The sequence below is a fragment of the Oncorhynchus kisutch genome, unplaced genomic scaffold (genome assembly GCF_002021735.2).
Source record: "Oncorhynchus kisutch isolate 150728-3 unplaced genomic scaffold, Okis_V2 Okis03b-Okis08b_hom, whole genome shotgun sequence".
Taxonomy (NCBI): Eukaryota; Metazoa; Chordata; class Actinopteri; order Salmoniformes; family Salmonidae; genus Oncorhynchus; species Oncorhynchus kisutch.
Window position 1 is genome coordinate 1,818,845 of NW_022261980.1, and position 12,958 is coordinate 1,831,802.

Sequence of the window (12,958 nt, forward strand, 5' to 3'; positions counted from 1 at the left end):
AAAGTGCACTACTTTTCACCAGCGCCCTATTGGCCCTGGTCAGAAGTAGTGTACTAAATGGGGAATAGGGTGCCATTTGGGACACAATAAATCTGTTAATAGAACATTCCAGCTGCATGTAAAATGGATGCTGAGCCTGTTCAGTCCAGAGGCTGTACATCTACTGATCCATGTCCCAGATTGCACCATATTTCCTTTGTAGTGCACAATCTAGGGAACAGGGTGCCATTTGGGAAGGGTCCTTGGCCTTTTAGAGTCAGGAAGTCAACACTACAGGACTGGGTGGCAGAGGGGGGTAGGAGGTGTGTGTGTGTGTAACCCCCAGCTCCAGTCCACACTAGATGAATGGCTGTTGACTACAATGCCTTCTGGCCCCCTCCCCTGGTGCCGCACACATGCCAGAACACAGCTCCAACAGCATGTTTATCTCGCTCTCTTTCCCCCCACACAGTTTGTACCTGTTCAAGCTGGGTCTAGCCCCTCAGATCCAGGACCTGTATGGCAAGGTAGACTTCACAGGTGAGTCCCAATACCACAGTGTTCAATTTTCTTTCACTCAACTCATTCAGTTTGTCATTGTTATTTTTTTTGTTTTAAAGTCAAACAGTTAACACGACTAACATAACATATGATGTTAAACATGATATGTGGTTCAGTTGCTCACATACTAAACATGGATACATGTACTATTAGTGACTTTAGATAAAGTGTCTTCTAAGTGAAAAGCAGGCATAGTGTTGGCTCCAGTCCTAAGTTACAGTTCCACAGGGAAGGGGTTTTACCAGGCAGCTAGCAACAATGTGAAAGTCATTAGTGATAGAGCAGCAACAGGAAACACCATCTGTCTGCCAAACGCCTGACCAGGGGGTATGTGTATTACTCTCAGGCCAGGAACAATCACTGTCTCCTGTCTGTTTAGCGTCTAATATACAGTTAGCCTACTATTTACAGTATGAAGGGTACTTATGTCCATTAAGTACAGCGTTTGGCTCCAACCTAGCACTATAAAGTCTGATTCTACGAATCGCATACTCCTCAAGAGATAATTAGTTGAATCTCTCTAGTCTGTCTAATCTACAGTTTGAAGGGTACTGTACTTTAGCCAGTGTGGTCCAGTATGTGTAGGGTGTGGTTCCAACCCAGCACTAAAAAAAATCTGTCCAGCCTCTAGCTCCTCTCTCCAGCCTCTACCCTCTGTCTTAGCCATGCTCCTCTCTCTAGCTCCTCTCTCTCCAGCCTCTACCCTCTGTCTTAGCCATGCTCCTCTCTCTCTAGACTCTAGCTCCTCTCTCTCCAGCCTCTACCCTTAGTCTTAGCCATGCTCCTCTCTCTAGCTCCTCTCTCCAGTCTCTAGCCTCAGTCTTAGCCATGCTCTCTGTCCATGCTCTAGCTCCTCTCTCTCCAGCCTCTACCCTCAGTCTTAGCCATGCTCCTCTCTCTAGCTCCTCTCTCCAGACTCTAGCTCCTCTCTCTCCAGTCTCTAGCCTCAGTCTTAGCCATGCTCTCTGTCCATGCTCTAGCTCCTCTCTCCAGTCTCTACCCTCAGTCTTAGCCATGCTCCTCTCTCTCCAGTCTCTAGCCTAAGTCTTAGCCATGCTCTCTGTCCAGCCTCAGTCTTAGCCATGCTCTCTGTCCATGCTCTAGCTCCTCTCTCCTGTCTCTACCCTCAGTCTTAGCCATGCTCCTCTCTCTCCAGTCTCTACCCTCAGTCTTAGCCATGTTCCTCTCTCTCCAGTCTCTAGCCTAAGTCTTAGCCATGCTCTCTGTCCAGCCTCAGTCTTAGCCAAGCTATGCAGAGACGCCTACAGCTCAGGGAACACCCAGTGCCTAATACCATTTCCCTCCAAGTGCAAGAAATACACTCCCCTTTTGTACCATGATTGTTTACAGAACAACCCCTGCCCTCTTTCAGTACTCCCACCAAACAACTGTTGATAGACCTAATGCCTAACCAACTCTTTCTCCCTCCCCTCCTTTATACCTCACTTCCCCTCCTTTCCACCACTCAGAGGAGGAGATTAACAACATGAAGAGTGAACTGGAGAAGTACGGAATCCAGATGCCTGCCTTCAGCAAGATTGGTGGCATCCTGGCCAATGAGCTGTCAGTGGATGAGGCTGCGTGTAAGCACCTATCAGATATCAGAGGGGCGGGTCTAACTGCCTGTTTGGTTGAGTGGCAGGACTAAGACTTTGGTTGATTTCAACATTTTATAACAAATTGAAAATGATAGTATAATATTACGTAGCATCTCTTTCCTTTTAAATCCATTTCTGAAAATATTCCACACATTTCTGATAATGAACTCCTCTCCAGTGCATGCAGCAGTGATAGCCATCAATGAGGCCATAGACCAGGGGGTTCCCGAGGGCACCATGGCTGCCATGCAGAACCCCAACGCCATGCTGCTTCAGATGAACACCTGCTCTGCCCAGCACTACCAGGACATGCTGCACAGTGCCAAGGCTGAGAAGGTGGCCAACTCACGCAAACGGGTATGAGAGCTTGCTGTAAATACTGGGATAGAGAATGAGTGGCAGGGTTGGGGAGTCGATTCCATTTAAATTCTATCAATTCAGAAAGTAAACCGAAAGTCAAATTCCAATTGTTTTCAGTAATTCAGTTGACTGTCTGAATGGATTGAATTGGAATCCACCCCAATATTGGCTGCTGTAGTAGTAGTGTTTTTATTAGAAGTGTATTTGGCTTTCTCCAGCTGTATAGTTCCTGTAAAGCGGTGACCATCAATATTTCTCCTGGCGAGCTGGACTACAGTAGTGTTTTGGCCTCTAAGTGCTATTTAAATAATAATCTGATGGTCAACACCCTGATTAGCTGAATCAGCTGTTTCACTGCTGAGCTTGGACAAAAACCTGCAATACATTGTTTTTCCTTGAGCAGACTTCAGGATCACTGGTTGTACAATGTTGACGTCACAAATCCATGCTTCTATGTGCAACAGAACTAAAATATATGTATCTTGATGAGCAAGTTCAGATGGTACCTCCCGGTTTCTGAGTGTTTTGTTCCGTTTCATGCCTATTGAACACTACCCTGATGTTGCTCCTGTTGCGCTGTCCCTCCTACTGTAGCTGGGGGAGAACTCTGACGCAGAGAGAGATGTCTATGAAGAGCTCCTCACACAGGCTGAGATCCAGGGCAACGTCAACAAGGTCAACTGTGAGTAACACACACTTCATTCTGTATGTTGATGAATCCACATGAGAATGCAGACGTGTTTTTAAATGTTTATTAAGTTTGTAGTCAACAGACTCGCAGATTTAACATCCCTGCGTTGTTTGTTTTTTGATTCACTGAAGTGAGTTTTGCTTCTAGCTGATCTGGGGTCAGTTTTAAAACCTTATCCTAGATTTGTACCTAGAGGAAACTTCATCCCAGAGTGTTCTAATAGGTTTTTCTAACACTTTCCTCCCCCATCAGTGACCAGTTCCCTGAGTGCAGCCGAGCAGGCCCTGCTGAGTGGTGATGAAGACCGGCTGTATGAGGCACTTCGCTCCCAGGCTTTGGGCCTACACCGCCTGCAGGCCCAGAACAAGGGCTGGTACCTCAAACAGCTGATGGCTGCCCGCGAGGACAAAGAACAGGTACAGTAGGTGGAATTATTCCAGGTTATTTGTGATTCATCCCACGTTGGGATATCTGGAAGACCATTGCTTACAGCGGGGTTGTGTTCATTAGGGCAACAGACAATTGACAATGTTTTGAAACAGAAAATGAAAAATGTCTGTTATTGGACAAGGTAGTCACTCCCTGTTTCAGTCCGTTTTCTTCCTTTTTGGTGCTTAATGAGCACAACCCTGGTTGCTTTTCTATGTGATGTTGATCACCTCCCCCATATCTTAGATGTGAGCTTTTTCACACTGTTGAAAATTAAACTGAATATTACGCAACCCTGTTTAGAGTAGTTCCTCTTTCTTTGTCTTTCCCAGAATTCTCCAGGGGAGGTGCTGACTAAAGATGAGTTGCAAACTGGAGTAGATGCAGCCAATGGGATTGCAGCAGGCTACCAGAAAAGTAAGCAGCGGTGACTGCTCGGTCTGGGGTGAGGTGGACCCTGGGTACACATCTAGGATGTGCTTCTCTCGCCCAATCCTAACCTTAAAGGTCCAATGCAGACGCTTTTATCTCCAAAATCATTTCTTAGTTGGGTAACAAATTAAGTGCCTTGCTGTTCTATTAGAATTGTCGAAAATAAACAAAAATAGCTTCTAAGCAAAGAGTCATTTCTCAAGCAAGGGAGTGCACTCTGGGAGTGGTCTGAGTGGGGAGGGGAAAACTGAAATCTAGCTGTTATTGTCGAAGAGGTTCGGAACATAATATTCACAGTATTATATTCACAGTATTATATATTCACAGTATTATTCATAATATTCACAGTATTATTCCAACCTCATTGTATATCTATCTATCTCAGAGTACCATTCAAAAGACACCTACTCATTCAAGGGTTTTTCCTTATTTTTTTCCTATTTTCTGCATTGTAGAATAATAGTGAAGACATCAAAACTATGAAAAAACACATGGAATCATGTAGTCACCAAAAAAGTGTTAAACAAATATTTGAGATTCTTCAAAGTAGCCACCCTTTGCCTTGATTACTGCTTTGCACACTCTTGGTATTCTCTCAACCAGCTTCACCTAGAATGCTTTTCTAACAGTCTTGAAGGAGTTCCCACATATGCTGAGCACTTGTTGGCTGCTTTTCTTTCAATCTGCGGTCCAACTCATCCCAAACCATCAATTGGGTTGAGGTCCGGTGGTTGGAGGCCCAGTTATCTGATGTAGCACTCCGTCGCTCTCCTTCTTGGTCAAATAGCCCTTACAAAGCCTGGAGGTGTGTTGGGTCATTGTCCTGTTGAAAAACAAATGATAGTCTCACAAAGCATGAAATGGATGGGATGGCGTATCGCTGCAGAATGCTGTGGTAGACATGCTGGTTAAGTGTGCCTTGAATTCTAAATAAATCAGACCGTGTCACCAGAAAAGCACCTCCACACCACCACTCCTCCATGCTTCACGGTGGGAACCACACATGCGGAGATCATCCGTTAACCTACTATGTGTCTCACAAAGATATGGCGGTTGGAACCAAAAATCTCAAATCTGGACTCATCAGACCAAAGGACAGATTTCCAACGGTCCTAATATCCATTGTTCGTGTTTCTTGGCCCAAGCAAGTCTCTTCTTATTATTGGTGTCCTTTAGTAGTGGTTTCTTTGCAGAAATTCGACCATGAAGGCCTGATTCACGCAGTCTCCTCTGAACAGTAGATGTTGAGATGTGTCTGTTACTTGAACTCGGGGAAGCATTGATCTTGGATGCAATTTCTGAGGCTGGTAACTCTAATGAATTTATCCTCTGCAGCTGAGGTACCTCTGGGTCTTCCTTTCCTGTGGCGGTCCTCATGAGAGCCTGTTTCATCATAGCGCTTGATGGTTTTTGCGACTGCACTTGAAGAAACTTTCAAAGTTCTTGAAATTTTGCCGATTGACTGACCATGTCTTAAAGTAATGATGGACTGTCGTTTCTCTTTGCTTATTTGAGCTGTTCTTGCCATAACATGGACTTGGTCTTTTACCAAATAGGGCTAACTTCTGTATACCCCCCTACTTGTCACAACACAACTGATTGGCTCAAATGCATTAAGAAATCAAATGAAATCAAATTTATTTATATAGCCCTTCGTACATCAGCTGATATCTCAAAGTGCTGTACAGAAACCCAGCCTAAAACCCCAAACAGCAAGCAATGCAGGTGTAGAAGCACGGTGGCTAGGAAAAACTCCCTAGAAAGGCCAATACCTAGGAAGAAACCTAGAGAGGAACCAGGCTATGTGGGGTGGCCAGTCCTCTTCTGGCTGTGCCGGGTGGAGATTATAACAGAATTTGGCCAAGATGTTCAAATGTTCATAAATGACCAGCATGGTCGTATAATAATAAGGCAGAACAGTCAGATGGACTGGGGACAGCAAGGAGTCATCATGTCAGGTAGTCCTGGGGCATGGTCCTAGGGCTCAGGTCCTCCGAGAGAAAGAAAGAGGGAAGGAGAGAATTAGAGAATTCACACAGGACACCGAATAGGACAGGAGAAGTACTCCAGATATAACAAACTGACCCTAGCCCCCCGACACAAACTACTGCAGCATAAATACTGGAGGCTGAGACAGGAGGGGTCAGGAGACACTGTGGCCCCATCCGAGGATACCCCCGGACAGGGCCAAACAGGAAGGATATAACCCCACCCACTTTGCCAAAGCACAGCCCCCACACCACTAAAGAATGCAATTCCACAAATGAACTTTTAACAAGGCACAACTGTTAATTGAAATGCATTCCAGTTGACTACCTCATGAAGCTGGTTGAGAGAATGCCAAGACTGCAAAGCTGTCTTCAAGGCAAAGGGTGGCTACTTTGAAGAATCTGAAATATAAAATATGTTTTGATTTAACACTTTTTGGTTACAACATGCTTCCATATGTGTAATTTCATAGTTTTGATGTCTTCACTGTTATTCTGCACTGTAGAAACTAGTACAAATAAAGAGAAACCCTTGAATGAGTAGGTGTCCAAACCTTTGACTGGTACTGTGTGTAAGAAAATACATAAAAAATATGTTTTACATACAGTACCAGTCAAAAGTTTGGACCCACCTACTCATTCAAGGGTTTTAATTTATTTTAACTTTTATATTCATAAATTATAAGTGTCTTCAGACCCCTTGACTTTGTCCACATTTTGTTACGACAGACGTTTTCTAAAATGTATGATTTTGATTTAATCCATCTACACACAATACCCCATAATGACAGAATGAAAACAGTTTTTTTTTTTAATGTTTGCAAATGTATTAAAAATGAACAGATACCTTATTTACATAAGTATTTAGACCCTTTGCTATGAGACTTGAAATTGAGCTCCGGTGCATCCTGTTTCCATTGATCATCCTTGATGTTTCTACAACTTGATTGGAGTCCACCTGTGGTAAATTTTATTGATGGGACATGATTTGGAAAGGGACACAGCTGTCTACATAAGGTCCCACAGATGACAGTGCATTTCAATGCAAAAACCAAGCCATGAGGTCGAAGGAATTTTCCATAGTGCTCAGAGAGGATTGGGTCAAGGCACAGATCTGGGGAAGGGTACCAAAACATTTCTGCAACATTTTGAAGGTCCACAAGAACACAGTGGCCTCATCATTCTTAAATGGAAGAAGTTTGGAACCACCAAGACTCTTCCTAGAGCTGGCTGCCTGGCCAAACTGATCAATTCCGGGGTGAAGGGCTTTGGTCAGGGAGGTGACCAAGAACCCGATGGTCACTCTGACAGAGCTCCAGAGTTCCTCTGTGGAGATAGGAGAACCTTCCAGAAGAACAACCATCTCTGCAGCACTCTACCAATCAGGCCTTTATGGTAGAGTGGCCAGACAGAAGCCACTCCTCAGTAAAAGGCAGATGACAGCCTGCTTGGAGCCTGCCAAAAGGCACCTAAAGGACTCTTGGACCATGAGAAACACAATTATGGGGTCTGATGAAACCAAGATTGAACTCTTTGGGCTAAATGCCAAGCATCACGTCTGGCGGAAACTTTGCCCCATCCCTACGGTAAAGCATGGTGATGGCAGCATCAAGCTGTTGGGATGTTTTTCAGCGGCAGGGATTGGGAGACTAGTCAGGATAGAGGGAAAGATGAATGGAGTAAAGTACAGAGGTCCTTGATGAAAGTCTTCTCCAGAGTGCTCAGGACCTCAGACTAGGGAGAAGGCTCACCCTCCAACAAGACAATGACCCTCAGCACACAGCCAAGACAACGCAGGAGTGGCTTCAGGAAAAGTCTCAATTCCCTTGAGTGGCCCAGCCAGAGCCCGGACTTGAACCCATCTCTGGAGAGACCTGAAAATAGCTGTGCAGCGACGATCCCCATCCAACTTGACAGAGCTTGAGAGGATCTGCAGAGAAGAATGGGAGAAACTCCCCAAATACAGGTGTGCCAAGCTTGTAGCGTCATGACCAAGAAAACTCGAGGCTGTAATCGCTGCCAAAGGTGCTTCAACAAAGGAGTAGAGGGTCTGATTACTTATGTAAATGTGATATTTAAAAAAACATTTATTCTAAAAACCTGTTTTTGCTTTGTCATAATGGGGTATTGTGTGTAGATTGAGTGAAAAAACCAATGTCATCCATTTAAGAATAAGGCTGTAACGTAAGTGTGGTTAAAGTAAAGGTCTGAATACTTCTAGAATGGGCTGCACACTCATACACAACACAGGATAATCACTTTTAACTGCACTGGTGGGGAAACTACCTTAGGGTTACCTCTTCACTCATTACCAACTGGTGTTCACGTTATCCTCATGAGGACATGGCCTGCAGCAGAACACTGCAGTTTACCCTTTAGTTACCCATATCACTGGCTGTTTCATGTTCCTGTGCTGATTGCAGTATGCTTATCACGTGTCTTTTCCACATGGTTTTTAACCCTACGTATAGTCAGGCTACTCTGTGTTCCGTTTGTGGGTTTGACCCTTTGTGTCTCTCTCTTTGTGCTGTGTATTTAAAGAGGTTTATTTTTGCTTGTTGACGTTTTAGCTTATTTTTCACTTCACAACTGCCGCAAGGATTGGGTTACACTTCCCCTCTACCTCTCTTCCCCTATATACAACCACTTACTGATTCAATCTGTTTCCACTAGTATTGCTACAGAACATGCTCAAAAAATACTTGCCACCCTGTATCGCTCTGTCTAGTGTGTTAGTCCTGTCTCTGTATTTAATCATGTTCCTCACCCTGTCTCTCTGTGTTGTGTATTTAATCCTGTTCCTCACCCTGTCTCTCTGTGTTGTGTATTTAATCCTGTTCCTCACCCTGTCTCTCTGTGTATATAGTGTTGCAGGCGGTGGAGAGGATAAACGCGGCCGTCAGAGCGGGTGTGCCCGAGAACACGGCAGCAGAGCTGATGAACCCTGATGCCCAGCTGCCCGAGGTCTACCCCAGCGCTGCCGACCTCTATCAGAGAGAGCTGACCAGCCTGCAGCAGCAGAGCCCAGATGTACGCGCACTCACACACTAATGCACACACACTGTCTCAATCGATGTGAGACACAGTTGGTCTTTGTCAGGCATTACAACTGTATTGATGATTGTACTTATTGACAATACATCTTGAAATATATTTTCAGAAAGACATATTAGTTAGCTAAACTGTCAGTGATGCACAGGGTTCAACATGGTTGTGCATTAGAAGGCAACTATATTGATGACTTAAGTACAATATATTGATAAATGTATCAGAAGTATGGATTAGTTGAACGTTCTGGTTGTGTTCCCCAAGGGTTCTCTGTCCCATCCGGAGCTGCTGGTTGCCGTGGAGATGTTGTCGTCAGTGGTGTTGATAAATAGGGCGTTGGACGTGGGCGACCGGAATTCCATGTGGAGACAACTGGCCAGCGCCGTTACTGGACTCAGTAACGTAGAGGACGAATACGCACAGAGGTACGCACAGAGGCAGACACTTGTCTGTCACTAGTTGTGTAGATCCTGCTGTATGCCTTTGAAGACATCTTCAGGCCTCAATCCCAGATTTGGATAGACTGGCACCATCTACAGTAACCTCAGAGATATGAAACTATAAATGATGTATTAATGTGTTTTCTAACCAGATCTTGTAAACGCCTGTCATGTTTTTGTTGCTGATGACAACTACATTTACGTTGTAGTAAACATGTACGTCTGTAATCGACAGTAAATCATTTTCTGGCACTCAATAAATGTCCCGGTTTGATGTCTGTTCAGTTGACTGGTTAGTCTGTAACTATGAGGTTTAATGTTGTCTTTTCAGTTGACTGGTTAGTCTGTAACTATGAGGTTAGTTAGAATTAGAAGAGATGAGATGGTAACAATAATTCCCATTAATTTAGGATCAGCACTCATTAACCCTGGTGTTGGTGTCTCAGGTATATGGATGAATTGATGAGGCTGAAGGCAGTGGCCAGGGAGGAAGGCAGTGACTATCTGACCTGGAACGACATCCAGGCCTGTGTTGACCAGGTCAACTTGACCATACAGGAGGAGCACGAACGTGAGTGGACCACACACTTGCATGCACACACGCAAACACACGTGTGCACACTTGCAGGAACACACATGCACATACTTGCCAGAATGCATGTACACATACATGCATACATGCATACATACATGCATACATACACACACACACACACACACACACACACACACACACACAGCAGAACTCTACTTCCAAGACGTGTAACCATAAAATAGTTCTGAAAGAGGAGACTACTGATAATGAGTCACTCCACCTCCATTTATTTGGCTTTTCAAGATCACTTGACCTCAGTATTCCTCAACATGTTTGAAAGTCTGAGACATTCCCATAGAGAAGTACATGAGAGCTCATCTCCTATCTTTATAATGTCCTCTAGTGTGACATTGGCAGTGCTGTGAAAGCAGTCAACGGTGATGCCCAAGCTAAACAGGCTTTGGGCCAAGTGCACCCTCTATGCAACTCTATGAACATTCCTCATCAGTCTGAAGTCTGAGTTGAAAAAGAGAACATAACGGTGATGTCATAGAAACAGTGGTGTCATAAGATCTTTAAAAAGATAGCATTACTTTTTCAAAAATAGATCTCTTCCACTAATAGATGGACAATGCTAACATATGGGTTTTAAAGTGTCTAACATACCAGATTGTCTCTTCTACCTTCCCATATCTATGTCTCAGGCTAATCCTTATGTTTGTCACTTGTGATGTATTATATGCCCTTGTGCTCATAAATGCTTCAAAGGATTTGTCCTTTGCTAACAGTAAAGATGTGTTCTCTTAATCAACCCTTTGTATGTGTGTGTAGGTATTGTGGCCATCGGTCAGATCAACGAAGCTCTGGATGGGGGAGACCCACAGAACACCCTAGAAGCCCTCCTGCACTCTGCAGCCAAGCTAACAGACGTAGACCCCTCTGTCGCCCAGCACTACTACGACAAACTGCTTGAGGCGCGCAGGGAGAAGGCACATGTAAGGACCAATTCATGTGTACACACACACACACACACACACACACACACAATGGGTGTGTTTTGGCACAGAGCTGCTTGACTGGGTTGGTTTTGGCACTGAGCTGCTTGACTCATGTCACACCTTAAACACACTTTACGTAGCGCACAAACCCATATTACACCCTCTCCTTTCTGCTTTACTGGGACAGTGTCTTTTTCACCTCATTGTAATGAACTGGACCAGTCACCTGGGTAGAGGTGTTAGACTCCTCCACTTTCTCCTTCTGTGCTTGTCTCTGGTTTCAGAGCATTACTGACTGATGGGAGTCTCTGGTTTCAGAGCATTACTGACTGATGGGAGTCTCTGGTTTCAGAGCATTACTGACTGATGGGAGTCTCTGGTTTCAGAGCATTACTGACTGATGGGAGTCTCTGGTTTCAGAGCATTACTGACTGATGGGAGTCTCTGGTTTCAGAGCATTACTGACTGATGGGAGTCTCTGGTTTCAGAGCATTACTGACTGATGGGAGTCTCTGGTTTCAGAGCATTACTGACTGATGGGAGTCTGTCTGGTTTCAGAGCATTACTGACTGATGGGAGTCTGTCTGGTTTCAGAGCATTACTGACTGATGGGAGTCTGTCTGGTTTCAGACCATTACTGACTGATGGGAGTTTGAGCATCGGTGTTGGATGCCCTTGAATCACACTAGCATAGAGCCCTGCAGATGTTTTCATCTGATAGGCTTTTTTGACCTAAAATTACAGAAAATTGAAAGTTTGATGCAAAAACACACTTGACCCAACTATTTGCATGTAATATGCAAAGTAGAAGCAGATCATGTGGTACTGTAGATATTTAACACTTGTTTACAGTTGAGTAGAGCAGCAGTTTCTCGTCAAAGCGTCTGTTTGCTTGGTGATGGATAGGTCCCGAGGTCGGCAGGGGTGTGTTGGAGTGCACAATGCTACGTCGGCATTATACAAACACCCGAGGCACTGTATGCAAATATAGCTCATCTACAGTTAGTTCACAGGTGTTTTTTCAATAGTTTGTTGAGTGTGTCTCTAAGACAGACCTTCAAATATAGTGCCTAACCTTTGTTCCAACATATGCTTAATAAGTATGGTTTATAAAAATTGGCAACATTGGTGTCAGAAGTGGATGGGGCTACCTTAAGGACTACAGGCTCTGTACTATAAGTAAACATTTATCTTTAACTTTCTTTTAATATACACATCTCTAAACAACCAGAATATTATTGTAGTCGTGTAAATATAATTGTTAGTCTGTGTATAAATATTATTTTTGAGTGGTGTTTTCTTGGCTGATGCCCTGAGGGACAGTGGACTGACTCCATGTGATTCAGCCCCATCATCCCCACATGACTCCCACTAACCCCCCTCAGTGATGTCATGGTGTGATCATGCTTTCTGCTCCCCCGGCTGGTCCTGCTTACCCCTCCCACTCACTTCCTGTCTGTCTCGCACCCCCATCTTTTCTTTCATTTTCATTCTCTCTCTTTTTGACTCTCCTTCCCCTGGTCTTTTCCCTTTATCATTTGAATTTAATTCAAGAGCTTTATTGGCATGGGAAACATTAATATTGCCAAAGCAAGTGAACTCTCTTTCATCTCACTCCCTCTTTCTCCTTTCTTTCAACTTAACAACAAAAGGACTGACTAAAATAGCCTTTATGTACAGCAGTCAAACTCTACAGCCCAATTCAAAGCCAAACGGGCTGACCGAGACTATCAGTCTTGTTACTGGGAAGTAGATTAGTGCAGATACAAGCCATAAACTCATTAGACCTCACACATACACACACACACACACACACACACACACACACACACACACACAACCTCTGACTAACTTAACTGTGTTATCTTGCCTGGGTGGGGTGATGAGTGTCGTTGTTCT

At 44.3% G+C, this 12,958-nt stretch overlaps 1 protein-coding gene across 1 annotated transcript in view; it reads left to right on the top strand.

Moving 5' to 3' along the window:
• iqgap1 (IQ motif containing GTPase activating protein 1) overlaps positions 1-12,958 on the top strand; it is a 53,869-nt gene that overhangs the window by 19,869 nt on the left and 21,042 nt on the right. Inside the window, exons 6-15 of the mRNA XM_031812428.1 lie at positions 452-519; positions 2,010-2,123; positions 2,317-2,495; positions 3,093-3,180; positions 3,442-3,605; positions 3,951-4,035; positions 8,905-9,068; positions 9,351-9,511; positions 9,973-10,097; positions 10,893-11,056. Coding sequence (XP_031668288.1) covers positions 452-519; positions 2,010-2,123; positions 2,317-2,495; positions 3,093-3,180; positions 3,442-3,605; positions 3,951-4,035; positions 8,905-9,068; positions 9,351-9,511; positions 9,973-10,097; positions 10,893-11,056 — 1,312 coding nt within the window. The remainder of the gene's footprint in view (positions 1-451; positions 520-2,009; positions 2,124-2,316; positions 2,496-3,092; positions 3,181-3,441; positions 3,606-3,950; positions 4,036-8,904; positions 9,069-9,350; positions 9,512-9,972; positions 10,098-10,892; positions 11,057-12,958) is intronic.